Source organism: Ahaetulla prasina, chromosome 7 (assembly GCF_028640845.1).
Source record: "Ahaetulla prasina isolate Xishuangbanna chromosome 7, ASM2864084v1, whole genome shotgun sequence".
NCBI lineage: Eukaryota > Metazoa > Chordata > Lepidosauria > Squamata > Colubridae > Ahaetulla > Ahaetulla prasina.
Genome location: NC_080545.1, coordinates 3,064,528 through 3,085,612, shown reverse-complemented (window position 1 = coordinate 3,085,612; position 21,085 = coordinate 3,064,528). Strand labels below are relative to the sequence as shown.

Genomic DNA, 21,085 nt, shown 5'->3' with positions numbered 1-21,085 from the left:
CAAGGTAATAAATTAGGTCACTAGGAAAGCATTCATTTTACCAGCTGTGCCTCGTTTCATGGCCATAACTTTTAAAAGATGCTCAGAAAATACCGTGCACTTTAATGTTGGCAGCAAAGGGAAGATTGAGTCATTTGTTCCCCATAATTCCAAAAAAGTTACCTTCCCTTTTTATATTTTAAATAGTTGTTTTAATCCCTAAGCCTTCACACGTCTGTTCATTCATTCATTCACTCATTCATTCAGAATAACAGAGTTGGAAGGGACCTTGGAGGTCTTCTAGTCCAGCCCCTGCTCCAGCAGGAGACCTTATACCATTCCAGGCAAATGGTTGTCCAATCTCTTCGTAATAACCTCCAGTGTTGGAACAACCATAACTTCTGGTGGCAAGTTGTTCCACTGGTTAATTGTTCTCACTGACAGGAAGTTTCTCCTTAGTTCTAGATTGGATTTCTAATGATCTTACATTCATCATGTCTTGTCCAGAGTAGAATACAGAATAGCAGAGTTGGAAGGGACTTTGGAGGTCTTCTAGTCCAACCCCCTGCTGAAGCAGGAGACCCTACACCATTCCAGACAAATGGTTGTCCAATCTCTTCTTTAAAAACCTCCAGCGACGGAGCCCCCACAACTTCTGAAGGCAACTTCTGTTCCATTGGTTGATAGTTCTCACTGCTAGGAAGTTTCTCCTTAGCTCAAGGTTGGATCTCTCCTTGATTAGTATCCATCCATCCATCCATCCATCCATCCATCCATTCATTCACTCATTCATTCATTCACTTTGGTTTAGCTGCTCCCACCCCCAGCTCCACTCTACCACAACCACAGTATCTTTCTTGCTCTGACGCCCCTGACAACGAAGAACTTGGAAAAGGTCAGGATTATATGACAACATTGTTTGGTGACACTAAGAAGAGCAACAACGAACTGATGGAGAAAACCAGACGGTCTCAAATTCCAACCGACTACTACAGCTCATCATCATCCAGGTAGTTTTGGAATACTGCTCTTCTTTTTTAAAAAAAAAACAACCCAAAAACCTATGTAATCCCCTTTATTTTGGCAATGTGATCTGGGGGACATACAGAGGAAAACCATAAAGGTGAGAAGGTTGGGAGAAAGCTTAGAAATTCAAATGTCTGACCTTCAGAATGGAGGTTCCTTCCAAGCTTCATGGTGGGATGGAAGCATAAGGTGAATGAGATGCCTACTCAGTTTAAAATTCTTTGACAGTAAACCTGAGTTCCCAAATCCGAACTGCAAAAATCTGGATAGCCACCAGATTCGGTGGTTGGGTGGATTTTGCTTTTTTTATGATTGAATAGATAATCCCAGTGAGCGGTGTGGTGGTCTAGAGGTGAGACCTCACAATCAGGAGGCTATGAATTCGATCCTCGGTAGAGGCAGATATTTCTCTCTCTGGGTGCAATGAGTAATTGTCTGCTGTGAGCACATCATAGGTGTCAGGAAGGGAATCTGGCCAGTAAATGCTCAACTCCATTCAGTCGTCCCAACTCCACCCCGCTGCAAGGGACTAACAGAGTCATTAAAAATAGATGGGTTGATAGATGTAGATGAGAGAGGGGGGAGAGATGAGAGAGAGAGAGAGAGAGAGAGAGAGAGAAAGAGAGAGAGAGAGATGATAGATAGTTAGAGATAGAGATGGATAGATAGATAGATAGATAGATAGATAGATAGATAGATAGATAGATAGATAGATAGATAGATAGATAGATAGATAGATATAGATGATAGATAGATATAGATGATAGATAGATAGATAGATAGATAGATAGATAGATAGATAGATAGATAGATAGAGTTATATGGATAGATAGAGATAGATAGATGATAGATAGATAGATAGATAGATAGATAGATAGATAGATAGATAGATAGATAGATAGATAGATAGAGATAGATAGATAGATAGATAGATAGATAGATAGATAGATAGATAGATAGATAGATAGATAGATAGATAGATAGATATAGATGATAGGTAGATAGATAGATAGATAGATAGATAGATAGATAGACAGACAGACAGACAGACAGACAGACAGACAGACAGACAGACAGACAGACAGACAGACAATCCCCAATAAGGCTGGGTTGTCTAACCGAGTTTTGTTCTTTCTTTTTTTTTAATAGTGTTGGGAATCTTAAAATTACTGAAGTTCATTTTAGTGGCCATTATGTGAAGATAATTAATAATTCCTCTGATAAAGAAGAAAGCATCGGAGATTATACTCTTCAGCAGAATATTAATGGCCACCCAGCAGCCATTTTTAGATTCCCCCCCAACATCAGAATGAAGCCGAAATCCTGTGTGACGGTGAGTGAAATATGAAAACGGTTGGAGACACAGTACTACTGGAATGCACAATTCTCTGCTCGGTAGAATGGAATATTAAATATGCTGTCAAGTTGCGCCAGGATCCATGTTTTTCTTCCTTTCCTTCTTCCTTCAGGGAGTCCCCAAAAAATTAAGGCACTGGCCACAACTGCACAATCTCACTCTCTAGTGTGATCATAAGTTGCCTTCCTTCCCTCACACCCAGAAATGGTATTCAGAAAGTTCAGAGAACCAGTAGCAGAAATTTTGAGTAGTTTGGAGAACCGGTAAATATCACCTCTGGCTGGCCATCTATTCTCTGCCTCCCGAATCCCAGCTGATGGGGTGGGAATGGGGATTTTGCAGTAACCTTCCCCTGAAGTGGGGTTGGAATGGAGATTTTGTCGTATCTTTCCCCTGGAGTGGGGAGGGAATGGAGATTTTACAGTATCCTTCCATTGCCACGCCCACCAAGCCACGCCCACCAAGCCATGCCATGCCATGCCATGCCCACCAAGCCACGCCCACATAACCGGTAGTAAAAAAAAAATTGAAACCCACACTGCTCACACCATGCTGATAAAAATAGTTGCGCCACTTAGAAAGTGCTCAGAATGAAATATTATTGTGGTGTCGATGAAGGTTGTCAATCAACCAAGTAGAATGATCTGGAAGTTGAGTCATGCAACGGGACTTATTTTCTTGTTGTGGCCTGTCATTGGGTCAGTAACACAACAACAACAATGTTAAGAGTTGGCACATTCCATCAACTCTCTGCCTACACAGACTCCTGTGCGAAGAAATATCCACCCCTGGTTCAGTTCCAAGCCGGGAGAAAGAAGACAAAATGGAGGCTGGAGGCTAATTTGAAAGAGGGTCCATTTGTTGATGGACAGGACCACATGTTTGTGGTTCTGGTACAGCTGACCACATTGAGTTGAGAGTGGGGTTTTTTTATACCTTCTCTTGGGCTTTGCACTTGAGCTTCCTGTTCCTGGGCAAGAACATGTGTTCTATTGGCTGCTGTAGAGGTTATGTAGGGGTCATAGCTGGCTCTATAGGTTGCCTGAGCTCCCAGGTGTGGTTGACATTTGCTGAGATGATGCAATGAAGTGGCTTGTGTTCTGAAAGGGTGTTGCGCAATTCCTATTATGGCTTAATCATGGCTTTGTCCTGGTTTGGCTTTGTTCAGACTTCGCTGCAGGGAATTTCAAAATATCCTGCCTCGAATGGATTTCTGCCTGCAGTATTTGCTTTGCCTATGGATAGAGCTATCTATCTCTTTATCTCTAAAGTGCTGGCATCTGCTGAGGGCTATTAAGAAAAGGTGGGAGCTATTAAGAGTGAGTCTGCTTCCTGCCTCTTAAAAAAAGAAGCATGTTTCTCCATTTTTCATTTAGGGAAATATAATATTCTGCCTTTTTAATATTTCTCAAAATAGTTCATTCTCCTAGGAGATGGGTGGGTGCTAACTTTCTACACTCCATTTAACCAGCTTGTTCGGACAGAAGAAGCTACTTGGATAAGCAGCAAAATTTCAAATCGACAAGAAAATAAGTCAGTTCCCTGGTTCATCTTCCAGATATTATAGTTATGCTTTTTACATTAATGATCTAACCATCTGGCCTCGTCATTAAGGCTAGTCATTAGGACCAATTATAGAGCCCAAAAAAAACCCCCTCAAAATCCCTTATTACTTTAAGCAAATCTGGTGCTTCTCATTGTTGACACCAAATATTGCTCTAAAAATATTTCAGATCGCTGAAAAGTTGCGAAGGCTTGTAACACTTGGACATCTGCAAGGAATTGCTGAGAGTCCAAGCAGAATCTTCCCATGGGGTGAAGATGTTTTAGAGCAGGGATGCGCAACCGTTTTTTTGCGGCTCCTGGGGGAGAGGGTGTCCCACTGATCAGGGTTGCTGAAAGTGACATCCAGGTTTTCTGACGTGATGTGCAAGATTTAAAGTACATAGAAAATCCCCAGTCAGTGCCAGGAAAGAAAAGGAGAGGAGAGGAGAGAAAGAGAGAGAGGAGAAATGGGAGGGGAGGGGAGTGGAAAGACAAGGGGAGGGGAGGGGAGGGGAGAGGAGAGGAGGGGAGGGGAGAAGAGAGGCGAGAGAAGGGAGGGGAAGTAGAAGAGATGAGAGGGGAAGGGGAACAGGAAAGGAAAGGAAAGGAAAGGAAAGGAAAGGAAAGGAAAGGAAAGGAAAGGAAAGGAAAGGAAAGGAAAGGAAAGGAAAGGAAGTAAATAGATGGGAAAGGAAAGGAAAGGAAAGGAAAGGAAAGGAAAGGAAAGGAAAGGAAAGGATCAATAACAGAAGGAGGAGAGGAGAGGAAAGGAGAAAAAGAAAGAAAGAAAGAGAGAGAGAGAGAGACAGACAGACAGACGGAGGGAGGGAAATAAAGAAAGAAAAAGAAAAAGAAAAAGAAAGAAGGGAGGGAGGGAGGGAGGATTGAAGGAAGAAGGAAAGAGGGAGGGAAAGAAAGAAAGAGAAAGAAAGAAAAAAGGAAGGAAGGAAGGGAAGGAAGGAAGGAAGGAAGGAAGGAAGGAAGAAAGAAAGAAAGAAAGAAAGAAAGAAAGAAAGAAAGAAAGAAAGAAAGGAAACTCGGCTGTTTTTAAGACTGTGCCTCCTCTTCCTATGGAAAGGTCCAGGAAGGGCCTTGAGGTGAGGCTTAATGGCTGCCGGTTGTGTTGTATTTTTCAGGTCTGGTCCAGGGATTCTAAGAGGCCTCACAATCCTCCCTCGGATTATCTCTGGAAGGAGCTGGACAGGTTTCAATCAGGCTCTGAATGCACCACCATCCTTTGCAATCTTTCCGGGCAGGTGACTTTTTCTTTCGCATTCCCCGCCCAACATTTCTGTTGCTTAGCCAGACCGTTGTTAAGTGAGTTTCACCCCATCTTACGACCTTCCTTGCCACCGTTGTTAAGTGAATGTTGGCGGCTGTTAAGCACATCTGGCTTCCCCGTTAACTTTGCGTGTCAGAAGGTCACCAGAGGGGATCCGTGAGCCCGGGACACCGCAGCCGTCATAAATATGAGTCCATTGCCAAGCGTCTGAATTTTGATCGCTTCGGGGACACTGCCATGGTCGTAAGTGTGAAAAACGATAATGAGTCCCATTTTTCAGCGCCGTGTTGACTGCGAACGGTCACTAAACAGAAAGTTGTAAGTTGAGGAGAACCTCCAGTTCAAATCAGGCAAGCAGAGATGCGGGTCAAGTAGGAAATGGGTCACCGAATACTCTCTTTTTTTTATTCTTTGTCTTAGAAATAAAATTTTAGGTATGTCTTCCAGATAGCAGCTTGGCCTTCCTAGAAAAATTGAGGTTCTTATTGTGGCCTGTCGGCCGCCAGGCCCTCCAGCAGCCGGAGGAGGCGTGGGAGTCGGGGTCAGCATCAAGGCAACCTGAGGGCTCCGAGGGGAAAGAGGGAATGGAGCTGGCAGAGAGAGAGAGACGGAGGCGGAGCCTGGGCCATCCGTCAGCCCTCCGATGGAGAGTCAACAGCCCCCAGGTCTGGAGGTGGCTGATGAGGAAGAAGAGGAACAGCTGGGTCCAGTGCTTGATGTGCAGAAGGCAGAGGAGAGGCGAGCAGTGGAAATCTATGAGCCGGTCCTCAGGACGGAAGAGCCACCGCTGTTAGCGAAGCCCCACCCTAGCTCTGGGAATAAAAGGCAGGGGGCTGAGATGAATAGATGTGGCAGACAACTCTTCATCTCCCTGCCGGATGGACCTGTTAGCCTGCGAGAGAAACATTTTTCCGGAATCTTTTGAGTTCACATCAGAGGGTTTGTCGTGTTTGGGGAGCTGGGACTGTTCTGACTGTTCTATCTCTTTTCTAGGCCGTGGCTTGGTACACGCCCATCAACTGGAAGAAGAAGTCACTGAAGGTGATGGAATCAGATGCGAGAGTCAGCAGCAAATCCCTGCAGGCGGTTAGAAGAGCCCAGGCCCAACCAAAAGAGGACCAGTGGGAAGCGAGAGCGTTTGACACGTGGCAAGCGATGCCCAATCAAAGCCATCTGACGGAACCCGAACCAGATTACATCCTAAGGTGCGTTGCAGGAAGGAAGCGCTCCGTTATTTCTATTCGATCGAACCTTCTGCTCTGTAGGGTTTAGATAGGCGCCGTGGCAGCGCAGTGGTTGGAATGCAACATGGCAGGCTAAACTCTGCCCGCTGTCAGGAGTTCGATCCCGACCAGCTCAAGGTTGACTCAGCCTTCCCATCCTTCCGAGGTGGGTAAAATGAGGACCCAGATTGTTGGGGGCAAGAGGCTGACTCTGTAAACCGCTTAGAGAGGGCTGCAAAGCACTGTGACATGGTATAAAAGTCCAAGTGCTATTGCTAGTACTATTATATGAAGGCCATCTCTTGGGAAGCTATAAGAAGAAAAATTTGACATTTAAGGGCAATGGAGAGCTTATGGACTAGAGACAAATGCCTTGTGTATCTAATCACACTTGGCCAATAAAGAATTCTATTCTGTTCTGTTCTGTTCTAGTCTAGTCTAGTCTAAACTTGGTTTAGAACTCCCAGTTATTGAGGATTATCTATATATCTATCTATTTATCTATCTATCTGTTCTGTTCTGTTCTGTTCTGTTCTGTTCTGTTCTGTTCTGTTCTGTTCTGTTCTGTTCTATTCCATTCCATTCCATTCCATTCTATTCCACTCAATCTATTCTATTCTATTCTATTCTATTCTATTCTATTCTATTCTATTCTATTCTATTCTATTCCACTCAATCTATTCTATTCTATTCTATTCTATTCTATTCCATTCCATTCCATTCCATTCCATTCCATATTTTCTATTCTATTCTATTCTATTCCATTCCATTCTATTCCACTCAATCTATTCTATTCTATTCTATTCTATTCTATTCTATTCTATTCTATTCTATTCTATTCTATTCTATTCTATTCCACTCCATTTCTATTCCAATTCCAATTCCAATTCCAATTCCAATTCCATTCCATTCTATTTCTATTCTATTCTATTCCATTCCACTCCACTCCATTCTATGAATTGCTTTGAGGTAATGATATTGTAGTAAGAAAAGTCGCAAAATGGAGCAAAACTCACTTAACCACTGTCTCACATAGAAATGGAAATTTTGGGCTCAATCCTGGCCGTAAGTCGAGGATTCCCTATATAGCAGTGAAACTCCCCTACCTTGTCCATGCATCTAAGGGAAGTTGAGTCCCATTGATGCAACCAGCATCTTGCCTTGTTAAGTTGTCCAGCGGAAACTATGCACCGAAGGCCTTTTCGAAAATCAAATGTGGTGCATTTCACATATCAGTTAAAAAAAAAAAAGGATTTAAAGGGCAGTGAAGGAGACCCATAAAATACACAGGAAAGAGGGGGAAAATAGATTTTATATAAAAGAATTAAAACTACAGCAGCCCACGGATATTAATTCCAGGAGGAGGAGGAGGAGGAGGAGGAGGAGAAGGGGGGGGAAGACGGTACTTAAATGAAACAATTAAGTTGTGGAATCACTTACGTTTAATAGTAAGCGCTCGAGGGAGTGTTAAAGGTAGATTAATCAGATGGAGGTTGAATATATCTCTCAGCTATAATAACTCAATCTCATGTCTTATATTCAGAGTATCAGTTGCTAGGAGACCAACCACGGGACAAGATTGTCACATTTTCGGCCTACTTGTGACTTTCATAGATCTTGTTCCACACATCGGGAAAATGTGTCCATTTATAGTTTACCGTACATACATCCCCTTCTTTCAATTCCCGTCTTCTTTGTTCCCTGACCTCCGCAGGCGCAAAGAAAGTGTGTGGGGGGGTGTATGTGCAATTTTAGGTCTCTCTCTATCGGGATAGCACAATGCTCCTCACTTGACATGTTTCCAAAGTGCAGAACCAAGAGCATCAATTAAAAAAAAAAAAACTAAAAATAAAATCCCGAGACAATCGTAAATAGGATTTTCAGTAGTGGGATTTAGCCGGTTCGGGCAAACCGGTTGTTAAATTGCTTCCTGGCCCTGCCCCTCCCCTTCCAGGAGTCCCCATGTTCCCTGTTTTTGCTCCCGGGAGGCTGCAGAAAGACCTACTAAGCCCAAAAAAGGGCAGGGGGGGCACCCCTGCCCCTCCAACCCATTTTTGCTCCCAGGGGGGTCCAGGAGGCCGAGTTCCGCCTGTTGCACCCCCTGGCCACACCGAGCCAGCCAGTCATTAGGGGAGAGAACTGGTTGTTCAATTATTTGAATCCCATCACTGATTTATAAACACACTTTTTTCTCTGGTTCTCCTTTTCCCCGCAGGCTGCAAATACTTGCAATATTTATTTATGTATTTATTTATATTTATTTATTTTGTCAAACACAACAATATATATATATAAGTATAAGCATGAAATAACCACACAAATTGAATACAACCAAAGGGAACATTAGGACAGGAACGGTAGGCACGCTGGTGCTCTTATGCACGCCTCTTAATATCCATAGCAGTAACGTAGAGAAAGGCAGAAAGAGGAAAGAGAGAGGAAGTGGGGTGAATCCTGATGTTATTTATAAGTGGTGTTTGGATAAACCCATACCACATCTCTGACATTAATACTATTGAACGCGTCCAGAAATATTTTACAAGAAGACTTCTCCGCTCCTCCGAAAACAACAAAATACCTTATACCACCAGGCTTGAAATCCTGGGTTTAGAAAACTTAGAACTCCACTGACTCCGACATGATCTGTGTTTAACACACAAAATCATCTGCTGCAATATCCTTCCTGTAAAAGACTACTTCAGCTTCAATCGCAATATTACAAGAGCAAACAATAGATTCAAACTTAATGTCAACCACTTCAAACTTGATTGCAGAAAATATGACTTTTGTAACAGAGTTGTTAACGCTTGGAACTCACTACCTGACTCCATAGTCTCTACTCAAAACCCCAAAATCTTCAACCAAAAACTTTCTACTATTGACCTAACCCCATTCCTAAGAGGACTATAAGGGGCGTGCATAAGAGCACAAAAGTGCCTACCGTTCCTGTCCTATTGTTCTCTTCATTATAGTATTATATGTATACTTTTACTTATATATACTTTTTTCTCTCATGATGGGTTATTGTTTATGTTGATGATTGTATATACTGTTGTGACAAAATAAAATAAAATAAAATAAAAAACCATAACACTGAGCTCAAGGAAAATGGTGCCCTTGCTTCATGTACACAGCAAATGTGAAGGAACACAAAAACTAGACACTGATCGCGTGAACAGAACACACAGAGAGAAATCACCTTGAACTGAAGAAAGAAGGCATCAAACATGGACAGATTCCTCAAAGTCCTTCTAAAAATTGTAAAATTTTTGAGGTGAATTTCTGGGCATGAACAATGTGTTGTCCCACAAAGCTTGTGTCCTTTTACCTGGCATGCAGGCCCAACAAACCATCCCAGATAGGTGGAAAGCTAGAAAAAAAATTATTTGCAAACAAAAGGGTTATCCAAAACAAAATTTCAAAATAGACACAACTTTTGCTTAGAGAAGATTTTTTTTACTGTGTTGCCCCGAAAATAAGACCCTGTCTTATATTTTTTTTGAACCCCGAAATAAACGCTTGGCCTTATTTTCGGGGAGGTCTTATTATTTTGGGGGCACCTGGAGCAAGACGGGGCTCCTCTTGCCATCTTACCTGATTTCTAGCTCTGTCTCCCTAACCCTAACCAGAGGAAATGGCGGGGACCGGCTGTGCATGCATTTAAATATTTTCAGGGAGGGCTTATTTTCGGGGAGGGGCTTATTTTAGCGCATGCACTCAAAAGTCCGATTGGGCTTATTATCAGGGGAGGTCTTATTTTTGGGGAAACACAGTATACAATTTTGAAAAACACACAAGGAATCATGGAAACACTTCTCATTACAGGTAGTCCAAAACGGAGCCCAAAATATCCGTTGTTAAGTGAGACATTTGTTAAAGTCCCCATTGACTTTGCTTGTCAGAAGGCCATAAAAGGGGATCGCGTGACCCAGGGAACACCCCAACCATCATAAATACACACCAGTTGCCAAGCAATCGAATTTTGATCATGTGACCATAAGTCGTAAGGGTGTAAAACGGTCATAAGTCAACTGTTTTCAGTGCCGTGGTAACTTTGAACGGTCACTAAACAAATCATTGTACGTCGAAGTTCTATTATGATTTCTTCGAACGCCCCTTAAAATGTGAAATAACCTCAGAATCCACTTTCTCTCTTCTTCTGTGTTGCCGCTCTAGTTGTCGAATACAAAAATAAAATTTGGCTAAGGTAAATGAACTGGACTATCTGATTGATTGAAACTAGATAGTGGCATATCAAACGCTTTGATTACTGAGGGGTGCTTGGTTCTCGCTGAGCCTGCTTGTTTCCTTGGGGACGTTTCATTACCCAACTAGGTAACATCATCAGTGTTAGAATTTCTAGATTTCATGAAACGTCTCCAAGTAAACAACCAAGCTCAGAGAGCACCAAGCCCCCCTCCTCCTCCTCCAATTCCATTCCCTTCTAGCACTGATGATGTTACCTAGTTTGGGTCATGAAATGTCTGCAGGAAAAACCCCAAGCTCAGAAAGCAGCAAGGACCCCTCAAAAATCAAAGCATTTGATAGGCCGCTATCTAGTTGCAACCCAAGCTGAAGTTATTTCACATTTTAAGTTTGAAGAAATCATAATAGAACTTTGACATACAATCATTTCCCCTCAGTTCACCTCCTCCTTTCCCCTTCTCTCTTCCCCCACCCCCGTTCTCCTACTCCTCTTCCCTCTCCTCCTCCCCTCCCCCCTCCCTCTCCTTCTCCTCCTTTTCCTCCTCCTCCTCCTCCTCCTCCTCCACCACCACCATCTCCTCTCTGCAATTCCCTCTCCCTTCTATCATTGATGATGTTACCTAGTTGGGTCATGAAACCTCTGCAGGAAAACTATGAAGTTCAGAGAGCACCGAGGACCCCACAGTCATTCTGTTCCTCCTCCTCCTCCTCCTCCTCCTCCTCCTCCTCCTCTACCTCCACCTCCTCCCTTCTATCACTGATGATTTCACCTAGTTGGGTCATGAAACGTCTGCAAGAAAACTACGAAGTTCAGAGAGCACCAAGGACTCCTCTTTTCAACTCTGAGCTACCAATATTCTCCTTGATTGGCTTTGATTTTTTCTTTTCGTAGAGAAAAAAGGATGCCCCCCATCCGACGCCCTGTTCAGAATTCGTGGTGTCAAAGTCCGAGTTCTCCCACGCACCCCCATTATTCTCTGGGGAGGACCCTCCCGCCAGGCAGCAAGGAAATCCACATGTTGAGCCAAACCAGGACGCAGGCAGTGAAAACTTTCCCCACTCTTGGTGAGTTTAAGATCCCTTGTAGAGGGCTGGACTTGCGTGTTCGCTTGCATATATGTGTGTGTGTGTGTTTTCGTAGGTTTTCACGGGTATAGGTATGTAGGTCTTGGCATATTCGGGTTTTTTCCCGTAGAAGGTTGAGAGTATCTTGGCGACGTTTCAACGAGGTCTCACTCATCATCTTCAGGCTGGAATTTGACTTTGCTCACATAAGAACAAAGCCAAAAACTCCAGCCTGAAGATGATGAGTGAGACCTCATCGAAACGTTGCCTAAATACTTTCAAACTTACACGGGAAAAGACCCGAACATACCAAAACCTGCATATTTATATTTATATATATATGTAGGTCTTTGGTTATTCAGGTTTTCTCCCGTGTAAAATTGGAAGTGTCTTAGCGACGTTTCGATGAAGTCTCATTCGTCATCTTCAGGCTGGTGTTTACAGCTTCGTGTTTCTAGGAGCAATGATTTTACTCAATTTTACGCGGGGGGAAACCCGGATAACCAAAGACCTACATAAAACCTCAGAAAATATAAATATAAATATAAATGTTTTCTGAGGTTTTCATGGTGTTTGTATGTAGGTCTTTGGTTATTCAGGTTTTCTCCCGTGTAAAATTGGAAGTGTCTTAGCGACGTTTCGATGAAGTCTCATTCGTCATCTTCAGGCTGGTGTTTACAGCTTCGTGTTTCTAGGAGCAATGATTTTACTCAATTTTACGCGGGAGAAAACCCGAATAACCAAAGACCTACATACAAACACCCGCGAAAACCTCAGAAAATATAAATATAAATATAAATGTTTTCTGAGGTTTTCGCGGGTGTTTGTATGTAGGTCTTTGTTTATTCAGGTTTTCTCCCGCGTAAAATTGGAAGTGTCTTGGTGACGTTTTGACGAAGTCTCATTCGTCATCTTTAGACTTCAGCTTCGTGCTTCTGGGAGCAATGTGTGATTGCAGCTGTTTCTTCCTTTTTAACTGCTAGTTAAAAAGGAAGTTAAACTAACAGTTAAACTAGCAGTTTAAGCAGTTACAAGATGCTGGGAATTCTTTGGCAGAGACGGTGTGCTGTGAGTGACAAAAGTGGCGGCCCCCAGGGGAAGGTCCTTCTCTGTGGGGGCTCCCACACTCTGGAACGAGCTTCCCCCGGGCTTACGCCAAATACCTGACCTTCGGACCTTTCGCCGCGAACTGAAGACATATCTTTTCATTCGCGCGGGGCTGGCTTAAATTTTATTGATTTTAAATTTTCTACCACTAATTTTTAAAATGGGGTTTTAGTTTTTATATATTTTTAAAGTTTCAGGCCAATTATAATAAGTTTTTTAAATTTGCATTTTTAAACTGTATATTGTATTGTTCGTTTTTTACTTTGCCTGTACACCGCCCTGAGTCCTTCGGGAGAAGGGCGGTATAAAAATCAAATAAATAATAATAATAATAATAAAAAAGTGTGAAGAGATAGACGACCAGGGAGAAACCACAAAGAGTTTTAGTACAGTGGAAAGAAAGACATTAAACTCGCACAAAACGTTATTCCACACAACATTCCACGCAAATGAGATCCACATAGATGAAGGAGAGGGGGGACGGGGGAGGGGAAGAGAAGAAGGACAAGAGGTGAAGGACAAGAGGAGGTGGAAGAGGAGGAAGGGGGAAAGGAGGAGGAGAAAAGGAGGAGAAGGAGAGAAGGAGGAGGAAGGAGGGGGGAAGGGAGAAGTGGGAAGGGAGGAGGAGGAGGGAGGAGCAGGAAAGGGAGAAGGGGAAAGGAAGTGGAGAATAAGAGAAGGAGAAGAGGTGAAGGACAAGACGAGGTGGAGGAGGAGGAAGGGGGAAAGGAGGAGGAGGTGGAGGAGAAGGAGAGAAGGAAGGGGAAGGCAGGCGAAAGGGAGAAGTGGGAAGGGAGGAGGAGGAGGAGGGAGGAGCAAGAAAGGGAGAAGGGGAAAGGAAAAGGAGAATAAGAGAAGAGGTGAAGGACAAGAGGAGGTGGAGGAGGAGGAAGGGGGAAAGGAGGAGGAGAAAAGAGGAGGAGGAGGAGGAGAAAAGGAGAAGGAGAAGAGGTGAAGAACAAGACGAGGTGGAGGAGGAGGAAGGGGGAAAGGAGGAGGAGAAAAGGAGAAGGAGTGGAGGAGGAGGAGGAGGAGGAGTAAACTCTGCCATGTGCAATGACTTTGCAGTTCCGTCAAAGTGGCTTGTAATGGTTTGTCGCCTACTGTCAACAGGGAGACCGTTGCTTGAAATTCTCCCAAAGGATTTGCAAAATAAGCGAAATATCCCGTGAAAAGAAGACCAAGCCCCCCCCCAACACACACACACACACAAACAGACCCTTTTCTCTTTCTCCCCACCCTCATGCCTGCTGCACATACACACACAAACGTCTGAAAAAAAACGTGGCTCGCTTGCCCCACGACGTATCCCAGCGTGGCCCAAATGATGGAAATGCCACCAAAAAAACACACCAAAAAACCAAAAAAATTGCTGCTCTTTCAGGTTGCTTTAGGAAACACACACACACACACACACACACACACACACAAACACACACAGGCGCCCACAGCCCTGTGACTTCCCTGTGCACCTTTTCAAGAATGCAGATTGCAAAACAACACCTGTGTGATTTCTCACAAGCGCATAAATCCGTAAGCGTCCTTTGAAATACAGCCTCGGCGGAGGGGACCGGGGGGGGGGGGGCACCTGCGGTGTCTGCCTGCAAATCATTTCTCTGGCTGCCTCCAGTCACAGGAGGAGATGGAGAAAACAGGCCTCGTCCCTGTAAATCAATTTCCACGCGTAGGAATGGCGAAGGCTCCGCCCTGGGAATAGATGCCGGGCAGGGGCACCAGGCTCCACAAAGAAAGAAGGAGATAATGGAAGCGGAGGAGAAAGGGGGCTATTGAGAGGACAGGAATCTTCGGGAGAAACGAGTTGTGCGTTGCGCACTGCACGTACACAACAGGCATTCCAATATTCAGGGAACATGAGGCTGCTTTAGTGGTCTTTACATCTACAGTATAGGAATGTTAAAGTGGAGCGCAGGAATGGGAGTCTTTCTCACCTGGGCTCCCAAGGCAAAGGTTAACGTTGATTGCCTTTAACGTGGTTTAACAAGGATAGATAGATAGATAGATAGATAGATAGATAGATAGATAGATAGATAGATAGATAGATAGACAGACAGACAGACAGACAGACAGACAGACAGACAGACAGACAGACAGACAGAGTGGATGGATGGATGGATGGATGGATGGATGGATGGATGGATGGATGGATGGATGGATGGATGGATGGATTGATGGATGATAGATGGATGGATGGATGGATAGATAGATAGATAGATAGATAGATAGATAGATAGATAGATAGACAGACAGACAGACAGTGGATGGATGGATGATAGATGGATAGACAGAGATAAATAGAGTGGATGGATAGAAGAAAGGAGGGAGGGAGAGAGAGAGGGAGAGACAGATAGATTAGACATATAGAAGGAGGAGGAGGAAGAAGAAGAAGAAGAGGAAGAGAAAGAAGACAGTTGATACAGATATATAGAAGGTAGAAAATGATACAGAGTAGATAGATAGGAAGAGATAGATATAATAGATAGATAGATAGATAGATAGATAGATAGATAGATAGATAGATAGATGATAGATAGATAGATAGATAGATAGATAGATAGATAGATGATAGATAGATAGATAGATAGATAGATAGATAGATAGATAGATAGATAGATAGATAGATAGATATGGATGGATGATAGAGGATGGATGGGTGGGTGGAAGGAAGGAAGGACGGAGAGACAGACAGACAGGTAGATAATAGATTATATGAAATACTGACAGTTATTTTTTTATTTTAAAAGTGTCCTTTCTTCCCATGTATTGGAATCCAACCATTGGACCCCAAAATTTATAGGGACCTCATTCCATCCTGCCTATTTCAGAGCCACAATGAAGGCTCCTCCTATGCCTTCTTCTTCTTCTTCTTCTTCTTCTTCTTCTTCTTCTTCTTCTTCTTCTTCTTCTTCTTCTTCTTCCGCTTCCTCTTCCTCTTCCTCTTCCTCTTCCTCTTCCTCTTCCTCTTCCTCTTCTTCTTCTTCTTCTCCTTCTCCTTCTCCTTCTCCTTCTCCTCCTCCTCCTCCTCCTCCTCCTCCTCCTCCTCCTCCTCCTCCTCCTCCTCCTCCTCCTCCTTCTTCTTCTTCTCTTTCCTGAAAATAACAGAGTCTTGAGTGGTTCTCGATTTCCTAATGAATTTACTTCGAAGCCCATATGAAGATTTATTTTTCCTGGTGGGGGGTTTCCTCCCCAGGAATCAATAGATACTGAGTCCACCTTCATCTCCTTCTATTAAAGAAGGAATTCGTCTTCGCCTGAAATGTATTTTCCCTACTAAGGTCACCCGGGAGAGAGAAAGAGAGAGCGAGGGAAGGAGAGAGAGAGAGAGAGAGGGAGGGAGGGAGGGAGACAGGAGAGAGGGGGAAAGGGGAGGGAGGGAGAGAGCGAGGGAGGGAGGGAGAGAGAGAGAAGGAGAGAGAGGGAGAAAGGGAGACAGGAGAGAGGGGGAGAGGGAAGGGAGGGAGAGAGGAAGAAAGAGGGCAAGGGAGGGAGGGTGGAGAGAGCAATGGAGGGAGAGAGAGCGAGGGGAGAGAGGGAGGGAGGGAGGGAGACAGGAGAGAGGGGGAGAGGGGGAGAGGGGAGGGAGAGAGAGAGAGAGAGAGGGAAACGTGGTTACTAAAACCTTTCTATTTTCAATGCATAACTAATGTAGCCATCAGGCAGCTTTACAGCTCCACGATGGAACCGGGATCTCCTGGGAAAAGATTTATAGATCTCATTGGGAAGGGATGACGCTGTTTAGGCAACTTTTAAATCTTGGGAAGGATGCCCTGGGGGAAGCTGGGAAAAAGAGAGGCCTCTTGGGTGACGTTCACGACCAAAATTATGGCCGTTTATTTACCTTGATTGCCCAGAGCAGAAATGATGGATGGATTTCAGAGTAAATACTCGTGCATATTTCCAGAGAGGCGGGGGGGGCTCCATTATCCCATTATTTAAGTACAATGTTTTTCAGAGGATTAGACTGTATTTCTTGCTCTATCTCATGTAAAAGGTATAGGTGAAAGTTCCCCTGGCACATACCTGCTAGTCGTTCCCGACTCTAGGGGGCGGTGCTCATCTCCCTTTCAAAGCCGAAGAGCCAGCGCTGTCCGAAGACGTCTCCGTGGTCATGTGGCCGCTTCTCCTCTGCCATGCTGAATTTTATTTCATTTAACGATTTCCTTTTACTTCTACAGACAGTTCCTACTCTGGGGAAGGTTACAAGATAAGGCTAGTCACTGCAGACCAGAACAAGAAAAAACGAATACAGCCACCACGATCAGCTGGGGTAAGTGAGTGCGATTTCTGTTGAAATCCTATTGTTGTATGTGGAATTTTACAGAGGAAAATTAATAAAAGAAAGCCTTTTATTTATTTATTTTCCAAGAAGCTTGCAATCAGGGAGAAGGCAGACTAGAACAGGGGTCTCCAACATTGGCAACGTTAAGCCTGGAGGACTTCAACTCCCAGAATTTCAGTCAAATACTCTCAGTCAAATAGTTCAGCTCAGGTTTCCTCCAGTCAATTTGTTTTGTCCGTCACAAAGTAGCAGAGCAGCCCCTCCTGCTTTTATACCCTGTGGGGTGTGGCTCCGTGACTTAACACTCTCTAGGCCTGCCCCACCCCTGCTTCTGTTGTTCCCGCCTCTCTTGTCTATGAAACCTGGGATCTAACCAGGACTGATTGTCCACAGCTGGGTCTGGAAGCGTTGCCTGGGCGGGGGGAGATACAGGAGACAGAGGCCTCGTTACCTCCTCCACCTGGCCTGTCTCTGGCTCCTGGAGCTGAGCCAGAGAGGCCGGCCCTGCAGAGGGGAGCCCCAACGGCCCTTCCCCCTCACTCTCTGAGTCACTTTCTGGCAGAGGGCCAGGCCCGGGGGGCAGGTTGCAGCCACAACAGGTGTTGACTCTAAGCCACCAAATATTTGGACTTCCTGTGGGGTGATCTGACCTCAGTCTGGCTCCTGACAGCTTTCAAGAATTGCACCCATCACCACTGTAACCAAGCTGGCATCCGTAGCTTGACCGAAAGGGTCTAGGGGTGGGCTGCTGGGGGGTTCACAGGGGTTGGGAAGAACCTCTAGCTAAGATTCTGTGCAGTTCGGAGAACTCCCAAACCCCACTCCTGGCTGGCCCCGCCAGGGGTGAAGTCCAATTTTTTTACTACCGGTTCTGTGGGTGGGGCTTGGTGGGTGGGGCGGGGCTTGGTGGGCGGGGGAGGATAAAGCAAAATCCCCATTCCCTCCCCACTCCTGAGGGAAGGCTATTGCAAAATCTCCATTCCCACCCCACTCTGGGGCCAGCCAGAGGTGGTATTCTCCGAACTACTCAAAATTTCTGCTAACGGTTCTCCAGAACCTGTCAGAACCTGCTGGATTTCACCCCTGGGCCCTCCCCTCCTCTCCCAGGAGTCCCCAAGTGGCCCATTTTGGATGCAGGTAAGTGCAGGACACGTTGGAGGCTCATGGAGGATGAAAAACAGGCCTACCGGAAGTTGGGAAGGCCAGAAATGGGCCTGTTTCCAGCCTCCAGAGGGCCTCCATAGCCTGGGGTGGCCATTTTCGCCCTCCTGGATGCTCGAGGAAAGCCTCCGGAGCCTGGGGAGGGCAAAAATCCCCCCCTGTGGGGCAGGAAGCTGACTAGGCCACACCCACCATGGCCACGCCCACCATGGCCACGCCCACCCAGCAACCAGGCAGAGAACCCCTTGCCAAAATTTTTGAAGCTCACCCCTGAAAAGAGTCCTTTTAGACCAGTGGTAGTCAATTTGATCCCTACCGCCCACTAGTGGGCGTTCCAGCTTTCACGGTGAGCGGTAGGGGTTTGGCCCGATACTGAAGCACTTTCCTTTTTTTAAAATTTAATTGACTTTTTAAAAAAAATTCATAGCATTATTTAAAAACATTTTCATTAGGTTTTCATAAAATTCCCCATGACAATTTAAATTTCTGAAAATATACTATTTCCATCGCCCGCGCATAAGTTCAGTTCACGTTACGTAAGTGAAACTAAATGGTTCTATAGTGCGACGGCAAACAAAAGAGTCTCGTCCCAGACTAGCTCGTGCATCTCCCCCCACACCACCCAGCTGTAACAGACAAGCAGAGCTGGTAGCCGGCGCCCCCCACACCACCCCAATCCACGATGCACGAGAGGCATGCACAGAAGACGATACACGGCGCATTACTGTGGAACCGGTGGGCGGTTAGAAAATTTTACTACTAATAGAGATACAAAAGTGGGCGGTAGGTATAAAAAGGTTGACTACCCCTGGTTTAGACCTTCAAGGAGACCATCTCTTGACTTCTTCTCCACTCCCCCCCCCCCAAGGTTGTCCTCAGGTCAATGTAACAGATGACGGACAGACATGAAAGAAAGGAGAAGGAAAGAGACACCCTCAGTAGAGAATGGCAACGCAGACAGGAAGGAACGGCATGGCCATCGCCGACACTGGAGCGGCTTCCTTCGCCGAACGGAAAAACGGCTGGTTGCAGCCCTTTGTATAAACAGTCTCAGCTCAGCACCTCAAAATGAATAAATGTAAAATATGCATGAGGTTCGTGATGCAAAGCTTGGGAGAGATGACCGCGTGATTTCCAGGTTGATCCCTGGGAGCAATGCCCAGAGGCACGAAGCTGAAGCCTGAAGATGACGAATATGAGACTTCATCGAAACGTCACCAAGACACTTCCAATTTTACACGGGAGAAAACCCGAACAACCAAAGACCTACATACAAACACCTGTGAAAACCTCAGAAAACAAATATATATAGATATAGATATAGATATAGATATAGATATAGATATAGATATAAATATAGATATAGATATAGATATAGATATAGGTCCTTGGCTATTCGGGTTCTCTCCGTGTAATTGAGTATTACAGCTGACGAACCATTTCATTAGCTTCGCTCTGGGAGCTTGCTCAGCTACGGGCTGAAGCCTGAAGATGACGAATGAGACTTCGTCGAAACGTCGCCAAGACACTTCCAATTTTACGCGGGAGAGAACCTGAATAGCCAAGGACCTACATGCAAACACCCGCGAAAACCTCAGAAAACATTAGATAGATAGATAGATAGATAGATAGATAGATAGATAGATAGATAGATAGATAGATAGATAGATAGATAGATATAGATAGATATAGATATAGATATAGATATAGATATATATGTTTTTAAAGATAGTAGAAATTTGAATCTAAATTCCTAAAAATATTCCATAGCTTATATAGCAACGGTCATGTCCACCCGGGGAGGTCAAAATTGGCGAGATGGCAGACTGCCCACTGCAATGTGCCAATTCCAAAACGGTCCATCTTTGCCCCTATATGTTCTTTCCACAATGTTTGTTTTAATTTGGACCTCTTCCCCCACAGCTAATTCTGCTAGAGCCCAATTCATTGGCATTATTTAAAGCAGGGGTCACCCACCTTCCGGACCTCAGAGACCACTAAATTCATAATTTCAAATTCCGCTGATCACTTATATGATCGGCCTAATGAGCGGCTCGATGGGCGTGGCTAGGTGGTCATGTGACTGGGTGGGCATGTCACTCACGTCAAGGGGCACCTTGCCAGCCTCTACTCGCCACTCCCACGCACTCCTTTCCTACTGCCCTGGGCTCCTTAGGGCCCCAACAGGAAGCAGTTGCTGGAGCTAAGCAGCCACCATGAGAAAGAGTTGGCAAAACAGCTGGCTCAGTTCAAATTGGATCTGACTGAGAAGGAGGCTCAGCGGAAGCACTTCACTGAGGACTAGGAGCATAGGCTTTCCAAGCAGAGGAAAGACCTGCGGGAGTGCAAGGCCAGGTATCGGCGCCTGGAGGCTCAGCAGGCTGAGATGGTCAGCCAGTTCCAGGCCATGATGCAATCCCACTGGAACAAGGCCCTCCAGCTCTTTGCCACCAGCAGCGCTTCCCTCCAGCCTTCGCCCAAAGCCCCACACCAGGAGGCTGAAGCAGACCCCAAGTCGGAATTTCTGCCCCCCTCCGACCCACACAAAAAGACCCCGAAGGGGGAGACTCTCTGCAGCAACACAAGCGTTCATTACACGTATCTGGCCCAGGGGCCATAGTTTGAGGACCCCTGATTTAGTGCCATATAAAAAATGCAAATAATATTTCTGTGGACCACCAAAATTTTCTCGTGGACCACTAGTGGTCCACGGACCACCAGTTGGTGACCGCTGGTTTAAAGAATATCAACAATATGAAGGATGCAGGATCAGCCAGGACAAAATTGGGTTTATTTGATCAGAAGCAATTCCCTATTAATGTATATAAAAGAGAAAT

At 45.0% G+C, this 21,085-nt stretch overlaps 1 protein-coding gene across 1 annotated transcript in view; it reads left to right on the top strand.

Moving 5' to 3' along the window:
* Positions 1-19,437, top strand: part of LMNTD1 (lamin tail domain containing 1) — a 31,048-nt gene extending 11,611 nt beyond the window's left edge. The window contains exons 3-9 of the mRNA XM_058190236.1: positions 791-989; positions 2,155-2,338; positions 5,044-5,163; positions 6,183-6,394; positions 11,511-11,683; positions 16,984-17,075; positions 19,117-19,437. Of these exons, the coding sequence (XP_058046219.1) occupies positions 791-989; positions 2,155-2,338; positions 5,044-5,163; positions 6,183-6,394; positions 11,511-11,683; positions 16,984-17,075; positions 19,117-19,137 (1,001 nt within the window). The 3' untranslated portion in view covers positions 19,138-19,437. The remainder of the gene's footprint in view (positions 1-790; positions 990-2,154; positions 2,339-5,043; positions 5,164-6,182; positions 6,395-11,510; positions 11,684-16,983; positions 17,076-19,116) is intronic.
* The last annotated feature ends 1,648 nt before the right edge of the window (positions 19,438-21,085 follow it).